This window comes from Trachemys scripta, chromosome 12 (assembly GCF_013100865.1).
Source record: "Trachemys scripta elegans isolate TJP31775 chromosome 12, CAS_Tse_1.0, whole genome shotgun sequence".
Lineage (NCBI taxonomy): Eukaryota > Metazoa > Chordata > Testudines > Emydidae > Trachemys > Trachemys scripta.
In genome coordinates this window covers 13,476,277-13,502,162 of record NC_048309.1, presented here as the reverse complement: position 1 = coordinate 13,502,162, position 25,886 = coordinate 13,476,277, and the positions used below count along the sequence as shown (strand labels likewise).

General features: G+C 43.4%; 1 protein-coding gene across 3 annotated transcripts in view; it reads left to right on the top strand.

Moving 5' to 3' along the window:
- DOK5 (docking protein 5) overlaps positions 1 to 8,628 on the top strand; it is a 95,140-nt gene extending 86,512 nt beyond the window's left edge. The window contains exons 8-9 of one of the 3 annotated variants that reach the window (XR_004647871.1): positions 3,856 to 3,976; positions 7,931 to 7,945. Coding sequence is in view for 2 of the 3 variants with exons in the window: in XM_034787489.1 (XP_034643380.1) it covers positions 3,856 to 3,976; positions 7,931 to 7,995 (186 nt within the window). In the remaining variant the exon portion in view is untranslated. Of the gene's footprint in view, positions 1 to 3,855; positions 3,977 to 7,930 lie in introns of all 3 variants that reach the window. The other 2 variants (XM_034787490.1, XM_034787489.1) reach the window with 2 other exon arrangements.
- Positions 8,629 to 25,886: the final 17,258 nt, after the last annotated feature.

Below are 25,886 nucleotides of genomic sequence, written 5' to 3'. Positions count from 1 at the left end.
TGCTACTTGAAGTCTCTAAACCACAGGATTTGGGGACTTCAACAGCAGAGTCAAGGGAAAGGGTTGGGACGGCTTTGTGGCCTGCATCATGCGGGAGGTCAGACTAGATGATCATAATGGTCCCTTCTGACCTTAAAGTCTATGAGTCTATGAGTGTTGTAAACCTTAGAGTTGGTAGGGCAACTCCACCTTTTCATGTTCTCTGTATGTATATATATCTCCTTACTATATGTTCCATTCTACGCATCCGATGAAGTGGGCTGTAGCCCATGAAAGCTTATGCTCAAATAAATGTGTTAGTCTCTAAGGTGCCACAAGTACTCCTGTTCTTTTTGCGGATACAGACTAACATGGCTGCTACTCTGAAATGTGTGTCGTGTTGTTGACTATCTAATGGTAGGATGATTTTTGGTATTCTTGGTTGTCCTTTCTCTGTGCAAGTTTTATTTCATGTTTTTGAGTTTTACAGGTTGTTAAGCTTTGTGATTTTTTGGTGTTCACCTGTTAATTGAAAGACAACAGAAATTATTTGATCCTGTTTACATTAGCAACTGGGACAGTTGAGAAAGTTTCAATGAAGTTCATATAAGCATCTAAAAGTTTCAGACGTGCTCTGAACATCCAAAACTTCTTGGCCTGAAAATTACGCTGGAAATATCATGAGAACAAGATGTCAGGTTGTGTGGGGTTGAAAATCTCCCAAGAATGGCCCACTACTCAGTATCTCGCTATTTCCAGTTTTGGTCTCATACACAACAAAATATAGAGACAAATACAAATAGCATTATTTTAAATGTTTTGGTTCAAGTTGGGAGCAAATTGAAGGGCATAGATGATCTACTGGTTAAGGAATGGGATCTGCTTCTCTTCCCTTTCTGCTACACATGTGTCTTCTCTGACCTGAGCTACATCACTTGCTCTCTCTGTGCCTCAGTTTTTCTTTTCTGTAGAGTGGTGTAAAAGGTGGCTCACTGATTTGTGCATTCATTGTTTGTTTGCGTATGCAAAATGACTGCATACTCACTTCTTGCAGGTGCAATCAGTCAGTGCACAAAATTGGAGGCGAGCCAAAAAATTATGGCATTTTTAATTTGATCTGTCTCCATTTAGAAACTGCCCATGTCATAAAAAGAGTATTGTATCTCAAAGTGCTTTATTTTGTTGACTAATATGATTTGAAATTACAGTAATTTATTAGCTTTCCTGTTTTCAGGGGAGCAAATTGTAAAGAAGCTGTAGGCTGTGGCACAGTAATACTACCGCAACTCTTGCTTGAAGTCCTGCATGTTTTTCTGTTGACATGAATGTGTGGTAAGCTATAAACCATGCCATCTTGCAACTATGCCAACACAATTTAGAAGTCCTCAACTATCAGAATAAGGTATTAGTTCATTGGTGGTAATAGCGATACAGAACAATTGGCCAGGAAAGTCCTATCTGAATAGAGCTGTGCAAAATTCAGCAGTGTCTTTTTGTAAGATATTAGGCAAACTTTATTTCATTTTGAGTCTCAGGCTTGAATGAATCCCCAAATTAAGTACAATACAGCTCAAACCTGCCATTTACACCTAGCTAGGCATGAAAGGGTTCATCAGTAACTCAGGCTATATCCACCCAAAATGTGTCCTGGGTTTACCTTGGTGAACCAAGGCCAGGTTCATAATGAATCCCTAAGCAAGATGAATTGGATATGAAAGATTCAGACAGCTGTATCCCTGGGTAGGATACATTTAGCATGGTCCCTTCTGCCGTATCCCAGCACTCCCTCTGCATTGCCACAGGGTTCTTCTTTCACAAGACTGCCTGTCTCTTAAACTCCTGCTTCAGTGGGCTTAGTTGGCAGCTTAGTCCATGCCAGATGTTCGAACTCATTGTATGAAAAGCTGTAGCAATAGCCCTGCTCACATTCATAGTTTACTGTTCATGCTCTAATTTTTAGATGGTGTGCTGACTTGACTGTGTCGCTAATGAGAACAGTTTGTCTTTGTCTGACCTCTGCCTGTTTGTGAATTCTGTTAGGTCACCCGAAAGCCTTCTCTGCTCAAAACTGGATTGGCCATTCCACCCCCTCCCCCGCCCCGAACATAATATTAACACCCCCAGTCTTTCTGTTTAGAAAGCTTCTGTGTAATGTACAGCATTTAACCATCATGATCTCATCAGTCTTTCTTCTCAGGCCAGTGAATTTTGAATGGGCCCAGTTCATGCCAACTCCCTAGCTAGGTATTTCTGTGGTCCTCCTCACTGTGGAAATCTGATCATTTGGTGTACTGAGCCCTGGTCTACACTACAGACATATGTCGGTATAACTGTGTTGCTCAGGAGTGTGGAAAATCTGCAGTTATACCGACCGAACTCCAGTTGATGGGAGGGCTTCTCCCATTGACATAGCTACTGCCTCTTGGGAAGGTATAGGTGGCCTCTTCAGTAAGCATTATAGCAGCACAGCTTCACTGGTGCAGCACTATAAGTGTAGACAAGCCCAGATGTCTAACTCAATGAAGGTGCCCATGGGATGAGTTTGTTCTATTGTGTTGAGGAGCCAATGAACTCCTGTGTTGTCCTTAGTGCAGCATGTTAGGGAAAGGTGCTTGCTGCCCTGCAGATGAGAGAGGAGACAGAGAATAGTGAAAAGAAAAACCTATGCCCAAAAAATAAGAACGACATCTCTTTTCTTATCACACCCTGGCTGAAAAAGACTTAAGGTCAGATTCTCAGGTGCGGTGTGACTACGTTTGGCCCAGGCAGGCTGATCCCCATTGTAGTGGAATTCTCTGATGGCAAAGGGGGAGTGGCCAGAAATTCCTCATGTTTCTGTTTCAGCCATTTGGGGGCTCAGAACAGCCTTCAGAGGAACTAGTGCTGGACCAGGACCAGGGAAGCACAAACATGAGCTTTAAGCTGCCTTTGCACACCCCTCTCCCAGCCTTGCTGGAATCTGGCCCCTAATTTCCTGTGTCACTGCTACCAGTGCAAAATATAAAACTACACCACTTTTGGCAAGAGCTGGGGGTGGAGGGATAAAGCTATTATTCCATTAGACGCTCCTATTGGGAATTAACGTAAGGGTCATTTCTAAATGATATTTGTACTGATTTGGCTGGCTTCAACCTAGTTTTAATATAAGTGTTGTCTTTGTGACCTTGTTATTAAGTAAACTTGCTTACTGCTGCTGCTGTATGGGACAACAGTGATGTTTTCACCATAGGATGTGCTTAAATTGGAGGACAATGAATATACAAAATGTGCTACCAAAAGCTAATTGGAGAAAACTGACTCCCTAATATTGGGTAAAAGACAGACGTAGCCTGGTCAAGCATGTGCCATCAGTGTATGATCAGTGGTCATAAACAAATTAGAAATAACACGAAAATAGCAAGGGCAGTAAAAGTCATGCCAATGGAAGTTTACACGTGTATATTGTATGGAGTTGCATAAAACACAGAATATTCATACTACATAGTAGTGACTGGAAGAGAACTAATGAAATATATAATTTGGTTGTATACAAAAGGTGGTAGATTGTAAGGGGTAGTTGGGGCTCCCATGGAGACATAGGAGAAGTCCATCATGACCTGCCTGCTCCCTAGGAGAAGGTAACCGGCCATTGTCTTTTTCAGTATCTCTATCGTTTCTTGCTTTTAATACTAATTGGAATCCAAGGCATGCGTCTGGTTCAGATAAAGATTTGAATTAATAAACCTGTGTGTCTCGGACCTGAGTGTTTGTCATTCTCACCCAACGCTCCAGCAGGTTTTTCTGTGCAACTATTGCCTTAGCAATTAACATGCTCTGGTGGGTATTAGAAACACCGCTGTAGTGCTCTCCTCCTGATGTCACTTTCCTTTCTTACAGCTTCAAATGAAAATGAGTGAGCGAGCCGTCTCCCTCAACACCATAGTGCCCTTGCCTCGGAGTGCCTACTGGCAGCACATTACACGGCAACACAGTACGGGCCAGCTCTACGGCCTACAAGGTAAGGGAGAGATGGTGCAGGGAGACTCAAACTGCCACAAACAGGACCAAAGAGTGGTTTGACCACCTATTGTGCTGGAAACAATAATTGTGTTGTTATAGGCAGGGATGGTAGCACCACATTCTTATGGTTGCCCATAAGATTATAAGATCCTGTAATTAGTTGCTTATCATTTGCCACACTTTGACCACTCAGGCTGAAATTTACTATGTCACGTATCTGTCTAAGGCTGAATTATTTTAGAAAACTTCAGCCAAAATGCTTTAGCCATTTCCAAGAACAAAGCTACGCAAAATACATTGTTTTGTCCATGTCAAAAAATTCTAACAACCTTTTCTTTCTCTAGCACCTTTTCTTTTTTCTATGCTTTGGAGCAGGGACTTGAATTTGTCAGCAGGTGGCCTTTGTGTCAGGGCTGTATCATTTGCTGTCCCTGTGAAAATCTGCCTAAATTTGGCCAAGTTATAAGCCTTTGAAAAATGGCAGTTTGCACATGTTTATGGTCCAGTCCTGGAACATGCCTTACTCATGGGAGTAGTCAATTGATTACAGCAAATTCAAATTATTCTAATAACAAAATGGTTTGAAAAGATCAAGTGATTTTAAATTATCAAAATGAGTCTAAATGATTTGCTGGGGATTTGTTTAATCCACACCATTCAAATGTGTTATCACGCCACTAACCATTACTAACCTTTCTCCTTGTCCAACCCTCTCACTCCAGTCCCTCCAACAACAAACAGGGAAATACAGCTTAGTAAAGCACACAGTGGAGTGGCCTTGCTGTGAACAATTCATCCAACTCAGCAGGGGGATAACTGCGTCCTTGCAGTCTCATACTCAGAGGAACTGCAGTTCCTCTGGCTATCGTATTTCAGATATACTTCCCGTTGCCAGCCTAAGGGATAGCACAGACCATTCTGCGAGATTTCTCATAAGAGCCTGGGCAGTTTTCAGTAAAGTTAGATTTTCCTATGGGGTCAGTAGTTCAGCAGTTCTATAAAGCCCATTATTGCCTCTATCATGATCACTGGGGGACATCTAGTGGCTAGTAAGAATCTTTATCCTGATGGCCAATTCAGTGCTCTAATTTATCCGATTGGAATGTTGAGTGGTGAGTGCGCAGTAGACACTTACAAACATGGAGGAAGACGTGGTCCTATCCTTAGTATCTGGCATGTGATCTTTAAAAATGAGCCGTGTGAACCTAACTCTACTGGTAAAATTCCCCCCAAGCTAAAGTAGGAGCAGAGTTAGTACTGAGCATTTTTTAGAATCCCACGCTTACAATTTAAGAGCTGATCCCAGGAGGTCATACTGCAATATCTCCAATATATTCTAGATCCTTTGGTTCAAATACATCCATGATGTAACTCCGTTAAGCTCCATCACATGTCTGGACTGTTTTGTTTGTTACCATTGACTTCAGTGGGAATTGTGGGCGCTCAGCACATCTCAGGATCAGGCCCTAAATCAGTACCTTCTAGTTTGTGCACATATTCTTAATTTAAAATTGAAACCTTTTCCCATCTACATTTTACGTTGTGAAGTTTATTATTTTAAATCTGCTGGAATGAAGCTGATGGGCTGTTTGGGGGTTGGTTCACTATTGATGATGAATCAGTAATTAAGGATCAGGGATCTGTTCTGAGTGGTCAGCAGAGGAGTTCTGCGAAACAGACTGGGCTAACCGAACATTTAACAGAAACAAGGCAATAGTGGATTATTGGATGGCAGGAACCAAAAACTGTCAACCCCTCTGGCCTGATTTTCTCTCTAGAGCACTTTGAAATAAAACTTGGACAGTTCCTTTGTTTCATTTAGTTAATGAAGAGGGATTGAAATAGCTTTGCTAGATGTCAATACTGGACAGGCAATGGAAAGAGGTCTAGACTCTATCATCCAGGCACAACCCTTAGTTAGGATAGAGTTGTACTGTCCCAAGAGGAGGCACCACTGAGATGAACCACAGAGGTGAAATGTTTCCCTGAGCTCACTGACTTGCAGGAAGAAAACACCTGCTGCACTAACCCTGAGAAGGGTGCACATTAATTGTTTAGTGTGTTGAAGGATAGGTTAATCTTGGGGTGGCTTGCACTGCAGGGAGCACCAGTAGGGAAAATCCATGCCACTCAGATTGCTCAGGGACAGCAGTTGTGTCTGGCGCCCATGCAGGGTGATGCACAGGGGCAGGCTACTGGCAAACTTGTAACAGTTTGGCCCAGAAAGAGAAATAGTTGGAGAAGTCAAGGCCTTACTGCTCCTGACTGCAATTGAGTTCCATGAAGTAGGGAACATGTGGACAGACTTTGAACTAAATGACTGTAAAACAAAACAACGTTGTAAATGTGTGTTCCACAGAATGGTTTAGGGGCTGGTTAGGCAGCACACTGCAGCCCTGATATCAAAGTGCAGATATCACTTGCCAACCCCAAGTGTTCAAATGTCAAGTCAGGACTCAAAAATCATGAGATTGGCATAAATTATGAGTTTTCTTTTTTAAAAATGTGGGGTTCTTTTAATTTGCTACCTAGTTTTAAGCTTTAGGGTTCGTGTTTTCAAGTTTTTTCTCCGCAATAATGAGAAGTACATTTTTTTTTAATGAAAGCTGAAATTCTCACATTCAAATGACTCCAGGAACTGGGTTTACCATATGTTGCAAGACTTGAGATAAAAATCACAAGAGATGGCAACACTGAGATATAGATAGGCTTAGACAGGAATAGATTTTTATTGGTAAGTGTCAGTAAAACATCAGCTTCACAGACAACTTGTACACACACAAACCGACAAAAAAGTATTTCCATCTATCATGATTGAAATTTACAGATAGGCAAAGTAAGAAAAATGCTGCTTCAGAACTTGAGTTTGATATAAGGATATTTATTTTGTATATTTTGACATATGATGTTGACAATTTGTGTTTTAATAGTTATAAAGCATTCACTTTTTGAATCTCAAAATCTATTGTCATGAAATAATTGTCTGACCCCCATAACTTCCCGCAAGTGTGAAAATTTAAATGGATGAAAATAAAAAAAGTTTTAATATAACATTGATATTATCTATTGAATTTATTTAAAAAATCCAATTCTGCCAAGCCTAGATATAGCCTGTGTACCATTCTCATTCTCCTGCCTCATTTATCACAAACACATAAACAAAGCTAAGCAGATTTTCCCTACTGTCTTTGAAGATGATCTGAACACTAGAGGGCGCAGACACAACATAAAAGCAGCAAATGTTTTGAAAAAGGGATGAAGAGTAAAAGCAGTATTTTGCTTAAATGACAGTTTGAATTTGCTCCATAAATTAGGGCTTGACCTGCTGATGACAGCCTTTGACACAATGAGAAAAATGTTTATTTGCGACATTGCCCCACAATCAGCAGATTTTTCTTACTGTGTTTTATGATAAAGCCCACTATTAAAGTAATAATTTAACACCAATGTATTTGACATAAGATAAATAGGGAGACAATATTGGCACAAACTGTTATTTTTTATACTTGAAAAATTGCTTAGATTTAATAAACTAAAGCGAAGGATCCTTGAAAAAATCCACAGCTCGGACTGGCTAATGGATCTAAATTCTCTGATAAGTCCCGGGACTTCCACAAAGAAGTCATACATAGAATAGTGTTCCAATTAGTAAACAGCACATCAGGTAGTAGAGCTGAATCAGCATGGCAGGAGAAGCAGTCTTCTACCTATACGTATATGTACAGACCAGTAGCCGATTGCTTCCCCCTGGAGTAAGGAAGGAGCCCAGAAGGGACATGTGACTCTCTACATTCCCTTCTTGGTCAGCTCCTAGGGCAGTGCAGCAGCTTGTACAGTGACAATCTTTCCCTTAAGTAACTAAAGTGAGTCTAATGCATGTCTCATTCTTTAGCTAGTTCTAGTGCTGTGTACAGTAACTACGCTTGTTTTTCTTGCATCTGATTTGGTGAAGATGTTTCAAGCCCCCTGAAGCTTCATCGAACAGACACTTTCCCCACTTACAGATCAGAGCATTGATAAAAGACTGTAAAGGATTTGAAAACTCTCTCTGTCTTGTGACAGCTTGGCCCAGCGGATAATAATGATGACGGCAAGCAAACAAAGGTGGAAATACAGAAAAAGTCAGCTTGGATTGAATTAAGTCCTTGAATAATTTTTTTTTTAACCTTGGCAAGAAAGGAATGTGTTCTGTAGATATTAAAAAAAAATGCCAAACCGACTATCACACGTTTATTTAATATTTTACACCTGGAGGGGACAGAAATCAGCTCTTAAATGTTCCTGAATGTTTTTATATGATAGATATATGTTGCAAATATATGAATTTGTCTTATGATGTGGGGTACTGTGATACCACTTAGTCTGTTTCCTCAGTGTGTTTGTTGATGTCAGCTATGCCAGCAATCTCATGGTTCCTGTTTGTTGTAACTCTTACCCTTTAGTTGCTAACATTATTGGTTAAGACTAATCTTTGACCATAGTACTTTCAGAAATGATGGCCAGCTTTAAGCAGCAATTGGATCTGTTTTTCCTGTGCTAAGTCTCCTTGAGTCAGACTTTTAAAAGGACACTGTCAAAGTTTCTTCAATTTTTCCATGTTTATTTCCAACTCTGTGGTGTTATTAATAAAACTTTTCCCCCCCACCAGTGTTGTGCTTTTCCATGTGAATGCCAGTATCAGCAGTGCAGTCAGCTCATAGAATAATGTCAAGCAACAGACACTCATGAGTAAGCAGAGGGAAACTGGGTTATTTTGGATCTCTCCCAAAGATTCCCCATTCTTTAGGATTTGTGATGAATTTAGAGAAACAGAATAGTAACTTCCACACTCTTTATGCCATGAGCTCCAAGTAATTTTGTGGCAGAGGTCACAATTTGTGTCCTAGCTACTGTGTTTAACAGTGTTCCTTTAAGTGCTGCATTCACAGATACGATATTAGAATGTTAATTAAGTTGGACGGAATTTTTCATGCAACGGTTGTGTTTTGTGTGTTTTATGTTGCACTAACTGGGTAGCCAGTTTATGGGCATTAAATGGGGAATTGGAGACCTATAGATGGATAATTCTGGCTCTTCTGATATTTCATACATGAGGGAGCTATGTGTAGTGATGCAGACTTTTAACAATAGTTAATAAAATTTGCTAATAAGTCAATGAGCAGGAGCAAGGGTGAAAAACTGGTTTATTTTATTCCAAACGATGGGCACTTGTAGCTTGAACTCTAGCCAGAGTCAGTTCTAAAATGTATAGGTTCGAGAAGCCACTCCTGTATCCTCAGGCAATGTTCACTTTAATATCAATAAACCCATACATGCCTGAGGAACTTGAAAACTGACAGGAACATGAGATTTCCCTTGAAATAAGCACTAGCACTATTTCCCAGGATGTATCTGTGAAATGTAAGATGGTGGCATCTATAAAATCCATTCTTTTTTTTTTTACTCAAAGTATGATGTGATGATTTTTTTTTTTTTAACTGGAAGAACTAAAGTCACAGGTTGGGGAAATAGCAATCAACCTGCTTACAATGCCAGAAGCCAGAGCGGTCTCTCTGAAACCTATTACTTCTGTAAAGAGCTTTTTCCCTTTGCCGCTAGAGATGGTGCTGTTTTTGCAAATCCAAACCTGAGGTAGGTTCAGATCCTGGTCCCATTCAACTAACTCCCACAAAGTTCACATGTTGAAATAAATGGCTCCAGTTTGGGGATGTGTGTGTTCAACATCAAGGTAAGATAGAAGGGGTGGTTTGGGCTTTGCAGAAATGTGCTGGTCATGTTTAGGTTCTGCAAAACCCAAAGCAGGGTGGTTTAGATCTGAGTCCTGTTTTACCCATACTCCAAATGTCTGATAAATGGTTTAGAATATCTGTCTTTCTGCCTGTGGATTTTCTAGAGTCCTTATCACCCGTGTCCCTGTCTCAAGTAAAGTGAAATGAAAACCTTTTCACAAAACACTTTTAGACGTGTATTCCAGGAAAACTATTCCCTTTTACAATACTTAAAAGGAAGCATGGTCTTTTGTAATAAACCATAATACTGCCATAAACTTTAATATTCAGACTTTAACCCATTTTCTCCCCTTTATCTATAATTTTATTCTTGGGAGTCAATTTTATTATTATGTTTAATATTAGAGTATCATAATGCCCAAAGGTCACAAAGCCCAAAGTCTGCATTATGGTAAGTGCTGTACAAGACACCGTCCTTGCCTTCGAGAGCGAACAAGCTATGAAAACAAGGAAGAGTTTTGGAGCTGAAGACACAACAAGAAATACAGTGGGAAACGGAAGAAAGAAGTGGGTGAAAGAGTTGGCTGGAATGTTTATAGATACTATTTTGCTGTGGTGACTGCCTACAATGATCTTTTTATTAGCAAAGACCTATGAACATTGTTAGTAGAAGGAAGCTGAATGAAGTCAGAGTTGAACTAATAAATAAGGCCTGATTAATTTTTACTTAATAATTTCACCCGCTTCCGGGGAGTTACTCTGGATTTAAACTGGAGTAGGTCAGGTCCTTAGACATCAGTCCCCTGCTATGCATGCATTATGTGAGCAGGCTTACATGAAGAAGAAAAAAAAATTAAAATTGATTTTGGAATAACTATATGAGAAAGGATGCCAAATGATTTATGTGGAGCCTGGTCAGTTATGTGCTGAGTCTGATATGACTGTGATGCCATCACTTTTACCTGTCACAAGTGGCTGGCCCTTTAAGGAGAGTCAGGGTCAGCATTGCCTGTGAGCAGATGCCCTCCCAGCTGAGGGTTACATGGTGTGGGTCTAGTTTAAGTGCAGCTGTGAAGGAGCTGGGTGATCTCACAGTCTTTTAGGGACAGCTTGATTGTGAGGAAGGTAAGCTGCTGCAAGGAGGGGCTTGTTTCTCATGTGACTAGCCCTGAAGGAAGAGGGTAACTGGAGAGAAAGAAGCTCGTGAAGCAGGGCTTGGGAATGGCCCCGACTCCTAAGCCATATGGAGATGCAGCAAACACTCCCCCCTGTAGCTTGCTGACAGGAGATAGCCTGTTACCTCCCCTCCCCACTCTACTCAAGAACATTCAAGGTCTGCAATTGTGAATGAAGCTTATGTGTAATGCTTATGGCACAATGGGGAGATAAATGCGCTTTGTGTCCCAGCCATGTACACACTCACAAGGGTCATTACAACTTCAGTGGGTATGGTGTTCATTTCCAGGACACGTTACGGTAGTGGAACTAACAAAGATAGTCTGGTCAGATTTAGTGCCTATGGAATTGCTGGCGGTATTCACTTGTAAAAAGGAAAACAGTGGAAAAAGTTATGGAAATTGTATGTATTAAAAGGGAGGGACATTAATATAATATTTTTATTTCAATCAAAAACAAAAAATAGGCCAACATTTTCAAATTTTGGTCCTTAAAATTAGATACTTTATTTAGGTGTCTACCTTTCAGTAACCACGCTTAGAAAATTTGTCAATGGTTCATGTAATTATAGGAAACAATTCTGCAAATGTTTACTCAGGTGAGTAATTTTCTTGATTTTTGTTTCTCAACATGTCTCTTCATGACTGGGCCTCTAAATCACTCATGGGAATTTAATTTTTATATTTACATATTTTTCTCAGGAGTCAAAAAAGCTTAAGCACATGCTTAACTTTAAGCAAGTGTGTAATCACATTAATTTTAAGCATATGTCTGAAATAAATTATGTGCTTAAGTACTTTGCTGAATTGGAGACTCAATACTGACTTTCTGGGAAGTTGCCTCAGAAGAATGAACAATTCTCCCCATCCGCACCCCCCAAAATCTAAGCAAACTACACAATAGCACAAAATGTGTTTATGTATTTTTTTAAATAAAGCCAAAGTCATGTTTCTTCTAAACTGAAAGCCAATAAAACAAAATGAAGGTATGCAGGGGAATAAAAGAAGATTTAATATTGAAGTAATGAAAGTAAAAATGCTGATATGAAGGAAAAAATAAAACAGGTTGGCTGTTAAGGGAACATATTAATTCCACTCTTCTTAACATTGTTTTGAGGTACATAAGCAAGTAACCATTTTGCTGATTTGGGCTGAAATAAATCATTTATAGGGCTGTTTGGGAAACAATTCCATTTCACACAAAAAAATAAATTGAGAATTTGTTCCACATCAGGACAAAATGGAGACTTCTCAGGGCTTTTCATGAAAAACCTCCAGGAGACATCCCCACCCCAGACTAGCCAATAATCCAGAGGATAAGGACTTGAACCTGAGTCTCCACCTCCCAGTGGATTATTGGTGACATGCACATGTACATTTTGACCTGAGATTCCATCCTAGACATGAGAAACTTCCTCACTGAAATGATACAATGCTTTGAAAAGTTTCAGTTTTGAGAAATCAGTATTTTCTGACACAAGTTTCATTTAAAAAATTCCTGACCAGCTCTAATCATTGATTTTACATTAAATCCCCTGGAGGTTCAGTCATACATCTGACAAAGGAACAACTTTTCAAATACAAGTTAGTCTTTTCCAAGACCATAGGTATGAAACTATTCAAGGATGTTTTGGGGGGTTCATTTTAGGCCTTTCTCTAAAATTTAATTCTGGTCAAAGGAAACCGACTAATATCTCAGGAGACTCATGTTCTGTATTCTTAAATCAAACAGCACAGTCAGATGCAGTCTAGACTTCCCCATACTTTCCCTAGCAATGTGCCTCAATCCTGTGATAAGGATGGGCAGATAGTTCAGTCTCCACACCATTTCAAGCCTTGATTTCTTTGTGGTATCTGCCCTTGACTCCGAATAGGACCACACATGCATGTAAAAAAAAATCAAAAAAATCAGCCTTGGGTCCCTTGTTTGTATATTGTTTTGATAAATTTGGGATTGTTCAGGATGCAAGGCATTATAGAAATGTAAGTGGCTAGTATCCACCGGCTAGAAAGTCAAACTAGCAGAACTGAGAGTGATAGGGACTTTCAGAAAAGCAGCCTGACATAAAGTGCTGGGAAGAATGGCAACATGTACTTGTGAAGGGGAAAATCAATACACCTCTGTTGTTTGATACACTGTTTGGTACTAAGATAAGCTTAATTGACAGTAAACAAGGATTATATTCTTTTTTTATTTCTGAGCTGAACTGTGACCATAAATAAGTGATCTTAAGGGCATGCTATGACTAATCATTATCTTTAAGGTTTTGTCCCATTAACGTATTCCCTTTAAAGCTGACAGCATCTGTTGTTTTATCATGAATGTGACAGTTCAGTAAATGCTTTTATTCAGCCTTCATTCATGCAGTGATTGATATGGTAAGACTTTACCTATGGTTGAACAGTCCAATTATAAAGAAGACAGAAAATGCTGTGACCTTGGTCTTTAAGGCCTGGTCTACACTACGGGTTTAGGTCGACTCTAGCAGCGTTAAACCGAATTAAGCCTGGACACGTCCACACAACGAGGCCCTTTCTTTCGACTTAAAGGGCCCTTTAAACCGGTTTCTTTACACCACCTCCGACGAGGGGATTAGCGATAAAACCGGCCTTTGCGGGTCGGAATTGGGGTAGTGTGGACGGAATTCGATGTTATTGGCCTCCGGGAGCTATCCCACAGTGCTTCATTGTGACCGCTCTGGACAGCGCTCTCAACTCAGATGCACTGACCAGGTAGACAGGAAAAGACCCGCGAAGGTTTGAATTTCATTTCCTGTTTGCCCAGCGTGGAGAGCACAGGTGACCACGCAGAGCTCATCAGCACAGGTAACCGTCATGGAGTCCTCCCAGGATCGCAAAAGAGCTCCAGCATGGACCGAACGGGAGGTACGAGATCTGCTCGCCATATGGGGAGATGAAGCAGTGATAGCTGAACTCTGTAGCAGTAAAAGAAATGGAAAAGTATTAGAAAAGATCTCCAAGGCCATGAAGGACCGAGGCCATAACAGGGACACACAGCAGTGCCGCGTGAAAATTAAGGAGCTACGGCAAGCCTACCACAAAGCCAGAGAAGCAAACGGAAGGTCCGGGGCAGAGCCGCAAACTTGCCGCTACTACGCGGAGCTGCATGCGATCCTAGGGGGTGCAGCCACCACTACCCCAACCGTGTGCTATGACTCTCTCACTGGAGAAACACACAGGGAAGACGGTTCGGGGAACGAGGAAGATGACGATGGAGGTACTGTAGGTAGCTCACAGCAGCAAGGAAGCGGAGAAACCGGTTTCCCCAACAGCCAGGATATGTTTGTGACACTGGACCTGGAACCAGTAACCCCCGAACTCACCAAGACCCTCAGGGCACACAGGAGACCTCTGGTGAGTGTAACTTTGTAAATATTTGTAAACATTACAAAAAAAAAGCAAGCAAGTCTGTTAACGTGTATGGGGATGGAGCGGAAATCCTCCAGGGACATCTCCAGAAAGCTCTCCTGGTTGAAATGGGGTGATTTTATTAAGGGGGACATTCAGAGGCGCCCGTTCCTGCTATTCTGACCAGAAATGTTCCCCGCTGTTAACCACGCGGTGCGGGGGAGGGGTGAAGTGATCATCCCAGAGAATCGTGTGTGTGTGTGTGTGGGGGGGGGGTTTACTTGTGTTTGTGCCGCATGTTAACCGGGAAACCGCAGCCCCCTCCTTTTACATTGAAACCCCATTTTAAATGGACAACCCAATTCATCCTTGATATGGGAAATGCGCTGCTGTTTGCAACCTTTCCCGCATGTTAAGAAGGTTAAAAAAGCCAAAACACTGTGGCCTACGATGGCTGCCTGCAAGCCGAAATATGCGACCTTGTAATGAAAGAGTGTACCCATTGTTCTCTAAAATGTGTCTTTTTTAACCACCTCTCCCTTCTCCTCCGCCAGCTGCAAATGTTTCTCCTTCGCAGAGGCTCGTGAACATTAGAAAGAGAAAACGTAGGACGAGGGACGAGATGTTCACGGAGCTGCAGATGTCCGCCCAGGCTGATAGAGCACAGCAGAATGCGTGGAGGCAGTCAATGTCGGAGATGAGAAAAGCCCAATATGAACGAGAGGAGAGGTGGCGGGCTGAAGACGATAGGTGGCGTCAGCTTGCAGACAGACGGCAAGAGGCAATGCTCCGTCTGCTGGAGCATCAAAGTGATATGCTCGAGCGTATGGTTGAGTTGCAGGAAAGGCAGCAGGAGCAGAGACCGCCGCTACAGCCCCTGTGTAACCAACAGCCCTCCTCCCCAAGTTCCATAGCCTCCTCACCCAGACGCCCAAGAACACGGTGGGGGGGCCTCCGTCCACCCAGTCACTCCACCCCAGATGATCGCCCAAGCATCAGAAGGCTGGGCTTCAATAAGAGTTAAAGTTTTAAAATGCAGTGTGTCCTTTTCCATCCCTCCTCCCCCACCCATCCCAGCTACCTTGGCAATTATCCCCCTACCTCTGTAAGGAACTAATAAAGAATGCATGAATGTGAAAAAACAATGACTTTATTGCCTCTGCAAGCGGGAGGGGAGGGGAGGGTGGGGTGGGGTGGTTGGTTTACAGGGAAGTAGAGTGAACCGGGTCGGGGGGGGGGGGGTTGGAGGGTTCATCAAGGAGAAACAAACAGAAGTTTCACACAGTAGCCTGGCCAGTCACAAAACTCATTTTCAAAGCTTCTCTGATGCGCACCGCGCCCTGCTGTGCTCCTCTAACCGCCCTGGTGTCTGGCTGCGCGTAATCAGCGGCCAGGCGAGTTGCCTCAACCTCCCACCCCGCCATAAAGGTCTCCCCCTTACTCTCACAGATATTGTGGAGCGCACAGCAAGCAGCAATAACAATGGGGATATTCTTTTCGCTGAGGTCTGAGCGAGTCAGTAAGCTGCGCCAGCGCGCTTTTAAACGTCCAAATGCACATTCCACCACCATTCGGCACTTGCTCAGCCTGTAGTTGAACAGGTCCTGACTACTGTCCAGGCTGCCTGTGTATGGCTCCATGAGCCATGGCATTAAGGGGTAGGCTGGGTCCCCAAGGATCACGATAGGCATTTCAACATCCCCAATGGTCACTTTCTGGTCCGGGAAGAAAGTCCCTTCCTCCAGCTTTCGAAACAGAGCAGAGTTCCTGAAGACGCGAGCATCATGTACCTTTCCCGGCCATCCCACGTTGATGTTGGTGAAACGTCCCTTGTGATCCACCAGGGCTTGCAGCAGCATTGAAAAGTACCCCTTGCGGTTTACGTAGTCGGTGGCTTGGTGCTCCGGTGACAAGATAGGGATATGGGTTCCGTCTATGGCCCCGCCACAGTTTGGGAATCCCATTTCAGCAAAACCATCCACTATTGACTGCACGTTGCCCAGAGTCACTACCCTTGCTATCACCAGGTCTTTCATTGCCCTGGCAAATTGGATCACAGCAGCCCCCACAGTAGATTTGCCCACTCCAAATTGATTCCCGACTGACCGGTAGCTGTCTGGCGTTGCAAGCTTCCACAGGGCTATCGCCACTCGCTTCTCAACTGTGAGGGCTGCTCTCATCTTGGTATCCTGGCGTTTCAGGGCAGGGGAAAGCAAGTCACAAAGTTCCATGAAAGTGCCCTTACGCATGCGAAAGTTTCGCAGCCACTGGGAATCGTCCCATACCTGCAGCACGATGCGGTCCCACCAGTCTGTGCTTGTTTCCCGGGCCCAGAATCGGCGTTCCACGGTATCAACCTGCCCCAGTGACACCATGATTTCCACATTGCTGGGGCCTGTGCCTTGTGAGAGGTCTATGGCCATGTCAATTTCCTCATCACTCTCGTCGCCGTGCTGCAATCGCCTCCTCGCCTGGTCCGGGTTTCGCCTTGGCATGTTCTGGCTCTGCATATACTCCAGGACAATGCGCGTGGTGTTCATAGTGCTCATAATTGCCGCGGTGATCTGAGCGGGCTCCATGATCCCAGTGCTAGCTATGGCGCCTGGTCAGAAAAAAGGTGCGAAAGTAGTATCTGATGGACCAGGAGAGGGAGGGAGGGAGGGCCGAGTGACGACATGGCGTACAGGTACAGGAACAGGGAGAAACACAAACAACTGTCACACAGAATGGTCCCCCCAAAGATTAAACTGGAAACCCTGGGCTTAGCAGGTCGTTGATTTCACGGAGGAAGGGGAAGCAAATGAACACAGAACAAATCTATTTTTTACATCTTAAGGTGGCAGCCGATGCTGCAGCATGAGTGACAGCCATACCAGTATGACGATGACGGGTACCAATCATAATATACCATCATCTGCCAAAAGGCAAGGGGCTGCTGCTGTGTAGCAATGCAGCCCCACGTCTGCCAGCCCCACGTCCGCCAGCACCCAGCATCGCCCTCGGCCTCTTCTGGGTGCTTAGCAGACAATATTGGGCAATTGGCAGAAAATAGTATATTATGACTGGTAACCGTCATCATCAAAACAGTAGCATGTCTGCCCAGGTGGCCATGATTGACAGCCATACCAGTATGATGACGACGGGTACCAGTCATAATATACCATCGCCTGGAAGGGGCTGGTGCAATGCAGCACTACGGCTGCCAGCCCCACGGCTATCACTCATGCTACACCGTCTACCGCCAAAAGGCAGTTAGCAGCTGCTGCTGTGTAGCAATGCAGTCCCACGTCTGCCGGCACCCAGAGGACATATGGTGACGGTGAGCTCAGCTGAGCTGAGCGGGCTCCATGCTTGCCGTGGTATGTTGTCTGCACAGGTAACCCAGGTAAAAAGGTGCGAATCTATTGTCTGCCGTTGCTGTGACGAGGGGGGAGGGGCCTGACGACATGTACCCAGAACCGCCCGCGACACTGTTTTGCATCATCCGGGCATTGGGATCTCAACCCAGAATTCAAAGAAAAGGCGCGAACCGCTTCTCGGCTCGAGCTGTGGCGCAAACGTAGTATCTGACGGCCTAGGGGAAGGAGGGAGGGGGGCCGAGTGACGACATGGCGTACAGGCACAGGGAATTAAAATAAAGAACGGTGGCTGTGCATCCGGGAGAGACACAAACAACTGTCACAGACTGGTCCCCCCCAAAGATTAAACTGAAAACCCTGGGTTTAGCAGGCCGTTGATTTGACGGAGGGAGGGGGAAGCAAATGAATACAGAGAAAATCTATTTTTTTACATCTTAAGACGACGGTGCAGCGTTACTGATAGCCCTCGGCATCTTTCTGGGTGCTTGGCAGCAAATACGGGGCGGTGTATGACGATGGTCTTCAGGCCTATTGCACAATCGGCTGCTCGGGGAAGACTCTGCTAACGTGCGATGACCCGACTTGTAATAGGCCGGCTAACAGTCATAATACACCATTTACTGCCAAAAGGCAAGCCCCACGGCTGCCAGCACCCAGATCGCCGATGAAGGCTACCAGTCTACTGCACCGTCTACCGCCAAAAGGCAGTTAGCAGCTGCTGCTGTGTAGCAATGCAGTCCCACGTCTGCCGGCACCAAGAGGACATATGGTGACGGTGAGCTCAGCTGTGCTGAGCGGGCTCCATGTTGTCTGCACAGGTAACCCAGGTAACCCAGATAAAAAGGCGCGAATCTATTGTCTGCCGTCGCTGTGACGGGGGAGGGAGGGGCCTGACGACATGTACCCAGAACCGCCCGCGACACTGTTTTGCATCATCCGGGCATTGGGATCTCAACCCAGAATTCCAAGGGGTGGCGGAGACTGCGGGAACTGTGGGATAGCTGTGGGATAGCTACCCATAGTGCAATGCTCCGGAAGTCGACGCTAGCCTCGTACTGTGGACGCGGTCTGCCGACTAGAGCACCTAGAGCATTTTATTGTGTGGACATACACAATCGGCTGTATACAACCGATTTCAATAAAACCGGCTTCTATAAATTCGAACTAATTTCGTAGTGTAGACATACCCTAAGTGAAGGGTCCTTAAATCAGTGGGGGTCTGATTCTTTTCCCTTTTAGTGGAACTGTCTGCAGGATGGGAAAAATGACCTAAAAGTAACTTTCCCTTCAAATACTTTGTACTCTTCAATTGTATCATTTATGACATTTAATGTCAAAAATCTGTCACAAATGGTTAGCTAAATGTATAGCTATGATTACAACAGATCAGGATGAATTTGGTGGGTTATTTATCTTTTGCATCATCACCAGACAAATCAGCTAGAGAGGTCATTAGTTAAGCTGAGTGAAAGAGAATGCCCACCCAAATTGCCCATGGCTTTATAGGGGGGTGGTGAAAAGTTTGTGTGAGGGTTTTGAATTGAATTCTAATTGTCTTCTCGTAAAGTGCCTAGAAGTCTGTTTGCATGTAATGTTGGTAATGGTGATGAATCTTTGGGTGATATTGTATGATTCATCCAGATGGGCTTTAAAATATTTACTAACTGATACAACAGTGAAGATGGTATAGAAATAGAATAGCAAATCCACTGGATTGAGCACTGAGCAGATGTATACCAGGAAGAATGCTAGAAATGTAATAGTTGGGCCATGGCCCTTAGGGATCCCATTGGGATCAGGAAAAAGGATAGTAAGATCCATGCAGTAACAGGTCCCTCAGCACTATTTCTCCTGTGGCTCTCCCATTCTCTGCTTCCACCTGCCACACAGAATGGTCAGCCACCCAAACAAGAGGTATAATCCTGCTGCACAGTGGATGGCTAGATATGAGCAGGGAGACAACGACAGTTCTACCACCCAGATCCTCCGATTTTAACTCTGCCACCCCCAGCTTGCTTTCCCTCCAAACTTTGGGGTGATTAGAAATTCAGCACATATATAAACACTCCAGAAGAACAAAAATATTCAGCATGAGTACATGTAGCAGACAGCCAATATGCATGCCCTCCAAAGGGCAGCCTGGAGCTTTGTGTAACCTTTACCATTGGACATAAGTAACGCTGTGCTATTTGTCAAACTGCAGTTCCACATAGATCTGACAGATCAGTGGTGGACTCTGTCCTTTCACTCTCCCTCACCCCTGAAAGAGATCAGCATGTATTTATCAGGATGGAATATTTTCACTACTGAGGAATAGTCTTCTGGGACAAAACATGGAAAGGGAAGTATAAATGTGGGGCTGGAAGAAGAGAGGAAATGAGAAGGAAGTGAATTGCCAAGCGAATTACACTTCAGTCCAAAATCACAACGAGAAAGTATTCTGAACTGTGCAAGTCTTTCTAACTCATGAGCAGGTCTGAACTACTTAACCAGCAGCAACACAGCAGGTAACCCAAGCTGGCACTGACCTTGGCAGCACTCAGTGGGGGATAATTTTTTAAGACTTCACTTGAATTAGATCTTCAGTACATCAGGAAAAAAATCACTAGCTGCATCCCTGGAAGTAAAGTCGTGGCATCCTATACCATTTTCATTTGATTTTCCTTGAACATATTTAGTAAAGCCAATACAAAGCAAATTACCACTCTTCAGCTGTATCTGATTGTCTTTTAGAATACAGGGTATTAAGACAGGGCCAAATGTGGTTCTGTTGTTTTGTTTTATTTAGGATTGCCCTTTCCAGAAATTAATGATAGACATTTAGTGATCTTTAATGTCAGAAGTTCATCTTTTGACTTTGGGAATAGACTTTCTTCTCTATATATGTAAATTCAGAGTGGGGGACAATTGCTCCAGTCCCGAGGCTGTACTGAGTACCAACAACAAAGGGTATGGAAGCCGTGCTGAAGCAAGGATGTAATTTTGAGATCTTCATATGATTCTTTCTAATGCTTTGATTGTCCTCTGTTTCTTTACATAGTCATGCATATTTCTTAGATTACATTTAACACATTCAAAGGGGGAAAATGAGGTTTAAATATTTTCACTAGAAATATGGACCTGATTTTGAAAGTATGTGGTTGTGCTACAGACACATATTGCACCTTGAATTATGTATCTAATTTATGAGCACACTAATCATTTTTAGATACATATGTAAATATACATCATTCGCAATCATGTACATACATACCACATTCTTCGTGCAGGCAAATGAGGGGCAGGTGCATGCGCACACACACATACACTTTAAATCAAGCCACCAAGGTGCAACTATGATAACCCACATTTATGTGCAGTGTAATATATGGCTGTGCAAATCAAGCAATGGTACATACAGCAGGATTGGTCAATATGATTTGTGTGTGCAGAGATAATAGTGGATGGGTAGGCATTTGTGCACTGTCTCCAGAGCAGGTTGCAAAACACAACCATCCATGTTGAAAATTTTCATCAAAAATTGTTTTCAGTTAAAGAGAAGTCAGATTCAAAACTCAGAATATTTTGACTAGCCCTAATTGTACCTACATTGAAAACTTTGGCTGTACATGTCCTTGGAAGCTATGTATTTAGAGAATTAAAAACAAAAACACACAATCTTCCCCCCACCCCCGATAATTACAATGTTTATCAAAACTAAACCTCCATATTTTTTTCACATTTGTCCTATTGCATTAATATTTTGGTGGTGGGTTTTTGTTTTGTTTGGCTTTGTTTGTTTTTGTTTTGTGTAGGGGGTGTGAACAGCTTTAGTTCATATTTAAGAAAATGAGTAGCTCTTCAAGTTTGCAACGTCCGGTTTTGTTACCATTAACTAAATAATCACACAAATAATCTGAATACCAAAATAGTTGTGTCTGAGCCCTGTTGCTATGCTGAAGAGTGCATAATAATGCTACTGCTTCAGGCACTGAGATCACAGGTCACAATATGATATTTCTGTGTATTCATTAACTTTCACAAGTGCAGATTGATCTTCCGTTGCCATGAACACTAATGAAACATTTTCTTGTTTTTACAGAATATTGTATCATTACCACCAAACACATAATAGTTAAAGAAAAACTGCTTCCAAACAAATGGCTCTAATTAGGGTTAGATAGGTTATCTTGATTATGTTACACTTCCCCATTTAATTTCCAAATGCCATCAAGTATATTTGATAGGAAAAATTCATTGAGTTTCTTGGTAACATTCGGCCATATTTTGAAGTACTTAGGGCATGTCTGCATGCTGGACTAATGGGACATAACTGGGGTGTAAATTCAAGGGTGCATCAGTGTGTCAAAAACTAACTTCCCATGTGGACACTACTGGAAACATCAAAGCTTCCCTAGTGTGCATTGGTGCATTTTGCCCAATGAAATCTTGAGAGGAAGGATTGTCTAATGCAGTGGTTCTCAAACTTGTTCCGCTGCTTGTGCAGGGAAAGCCCCTGGCGGGCCGGGGTGGTTTGTTTACCTGTCGCATCCACAGGTTTGGCCAATCGCAGCTCCCACTGGCCGCGGTTCGCTGCTCCAGGCCAATGGGAGCTGCGGGAAGTGGCAGCCAGTACATCCCTCGGCCCGCGCCGCTTCCAGCAGCTCCCCTTGGCCTGGAGCAACGAACTGCGGCCAGTGGGAGCCGCAATCGGCCGGACCTGCGGACATGGCAGGTAAACAAACCAGCCTGGCCCGCCAGGGGCTTTCCCTGCACAAGCGGCAGAACAAGTTTGGGAACCACTGGCCTAATGGACACTAGCCTGAAAGTCAGGAGACCTGGATGCAATTCCTTGCTCTTCCACAAACTAACTGTGACCTTGGGCAAGTCACCTATCTTTTTTTTCTGGGCCCCAAACTCCCCATCTCTAAAGTGGGAATACACAGTACTTCCCTTCTTCACAGGGGTTATGAGGATGAATGCATTCAAATTTGTGAGGAGCTCAGATGTGGTGATAACAGGGGGCATATGAGTACAATAGATAAGAAAATCATCTTAGTGATAGCAATAGAGGAAATAGATGGCTGTTTCAAACAAAACTGTCACTATCAAACCATCCCAAAATCACCCTAAAGTCTCACATGTTTGAGATTAGCTCAGGTCCAACTTGCCCCCTGAGGAATTCTAATCCATATGGTTTAAAAGAAACTACTAGTAGAGGACTTATTTAGAGCCAACAATGAGCTGAGAAGATTTACATACCTGCCTTAGAATTATCCCTGTAGGCAGGGACTTTTTGTTATATGTATGTACTGTATAGCCCCTAGCATATTGTGGACCCGATCTCTGAGAGAGGCCCCTAAATGCTACACCTTAATAATAAAGTGTTACAAACATGTTTTTCTACCTCATTTTATTTCATTCTGGAAGGAAACTCAGTGATAGAGCAGAAAATGTTTACAACTGAGAAGACTCTTATACACCAGATGAGACTGGGTTGACATAAACTCGTTAAGGTCAATGTAAATGCACCAGGATAGTGAGTGTAATGGATTGTTCAGACAGGTCTTTTATCACATGATGGTGCTGGGGTGAATCTTCAAAGGTTTCACCGCAGGGAAGCATTCAAATGGTTATCCAAACTCTCTAACCCTCTTCAGCGCTAAAAACAAGGCTGACACTTGCATGGGAACAGAGTCTGATGAGACTGGAAGAAGGATGTATCAACAAGTGTTACTTCAGAAACCTCCTAGATGGTCTCTCTTCCACTGCTGACATTAGCCAGTGGGCCTGCAGGTACACAGATGAAAGACCAATTGAGGGAGAAATAACTGTGAACAGGTCAGTTCCCATTTTGTCTGAAATGTTGGCTCAGTTCTTATTTTATCCCAACTGGTTTGCACTTCCCAGAAATCAAACTGGGAGAATTCCCTGTTAAAGTGGGGTTGATTTGTGTCACTCTCCTTCGCCACTAAGTGTCACTGTTTCCATGTGATAGAAAAAGTGAACAACTTGATTTACTTTAACAGTATCTGCCCTATTCTTTGCTCTCTGGCTAAACTGGGGTTTATAGCTAATAAAGTAAAACTATCCTATGCTTTTTCTTCTTTATCTATCTTACGACACCTTCCACCATTTCCGCCATATCAGGCCTCTACTCTTTATCTTTCATGTTGCTTGCATAGCAATAGCAACAAAGTGAAACATTTGCTTTATTCTAAAAGAAATCTCTGCAGTGAAACCTTATAGAGAAACACAATAAAAGTGTAAATGGATTGGAGACCTACAATTCCCCTTTGCAGAAATGAAAACTCTGGATTCAAAATTAGTTCCGGTGTGATGTACGTCCACCACTTACACAGATGGTGATCAGGATGGAGTAGGATTTAAACAAAGGTGTGCTGCTGACTCTTCTTGAATCACACAGAATGCGGGATTGTTCTGTCTGTGAAATAGCAGCAGACAGCTTGGCATCTCTCTCTCTGTCACTGAGGGGTGATTCACAACATGAAAAAGGGAGGGTTGGTGTAATTGGGGAAGAGCCTAAATTAGACACATTTCTCCTGCTGCTTGCAACATTTATGAAAATCAAAGCATGTAAATGAACACTGGCCCTGTCTGTCTGCATTTCAGCTCCTTCCCATCTAGCTGGAGGACTGTCTAACTGCACACAGCTGCAGCATGGTTCTCCCAGGTGGCTATTGTAACACAGTGTGAAGCTCCCTGGCTTGCTTGAAGGAGGCATTTCTTCTCCCCTCCCCAATTAACCCATTCCTGGTCCCTATCACCATCCTGATTTTCCTTCACATACAGTCCAGACTTCCTCCTTAACCACAGATAATGCTCCAGCTGGCAAAAGAGAATCTATTGACTCACTGCTGGAGTCTTCCCCAGCTCCACTGAAACAGAACTTGCTGTCTTTGAGGGCATTTCTTTCCTCTGATGCTGAGATAAGAGGTAGAGATGAAGATTCAAATTTGTGCCTCTTGCAGACATGTACAAAAATTCCTCAGTTGCAATGCAACTATTAAAGGCTTGATTATGTGTCTACGGACATCAATGTCATTGCTCCCACTGACTTCAAATGTGCAAGATCCAGCCCTGTGGCAGGTCCCACATATCTCCTCTGTCCCACGTGTATTGCAACCTTAGCACTATTGACAAGACATGCTGCAGACTACTTAGATACTAAAACATTCTGGATACTAAGGGCTCTCAATCATTGTGATCCCTTGTGGTGGAGTGTACAAATCCTGCACCTGCCAGGTGATGGTTAAGGAACTGTTATGGGTTCACCCTATTATACCTGCAAGGCATTCCAGGCCTGGAAGAAAGGCTTAAAAGAGGGGAAGCCCTATTCAGTTAGCAGCAGGCCAGGGAGGGAACAGACTTTCAGTCCTCTGCTCCCAAAGGAAAGTGTGGCAGAGAATAAGGACTGCTAGTGCAACTGCTGCTTGTCTGAGCTCATTGAGTGGCAGGTGGTCTGGATTCTGAATGATTGCTTTAGAACTCTTCCTAGTGACTCACCTGTGGGTGTAGAATTGGACCATGGCTTGCAAAAGGCCCTTGGAAAGAAGGGAGGCCTGCTGTGGGCTAGCTTCAGGTTTTTTTTTCTCCCCGCCCACCTCCTTTTTGGGGGGGGGGGGACCTTTGGTCCAACCCTGGAATGGGTGGACTCTTGTGGGGACTCAGCTGAGTCTCCCACACCTGGCTTTGTGCTGCTGACTACCTGGACACTGAGGACTGGAAGATGGGTGAGTACAGAGGCCCTGTTGCACCGACCAGAGGATGCTGTGGAAGACTAAGCCTGTGACAAATATCTGTCCCTCGCAAGTCAGCTACTTGGAAACGGTCTCCTTTGATGCTCCCCTACATCCACAGCACTTCAAAGGAAGCAATGGATTCTGCAGCACTTCACAGCAGGAACTGAGCAGATCCATTTCCACTGAACATTGAAATCATGGAATGGGAAGAGACTCATCGTGCCCTTAGAGCTTGCAGCCCACAGGTTGAGCATTGTTGCTGCTTGATTTCAGTCAGATTTCTCATGCTAAACAAGGTCAGGTGAATGACTGCCCTTGGACAGGAGACGTCCCAGAAAGGTGCTGAAGTAAATGGGAGTGGTATTCAGTAGGTTTCCTTTCTCCCTCTACCTCTGAAGCAATGCTCCAGCAGGGTGTTAGAGTAAGGATAGTCCAGTGGATAAACTGGATTAAATTCTCAGATCAGCCACAGACTTCCTGTATAATTTTGGGTAAGTCACTTAAACTTCTTTCCTCTTCTTTTAAAGGGGGTTA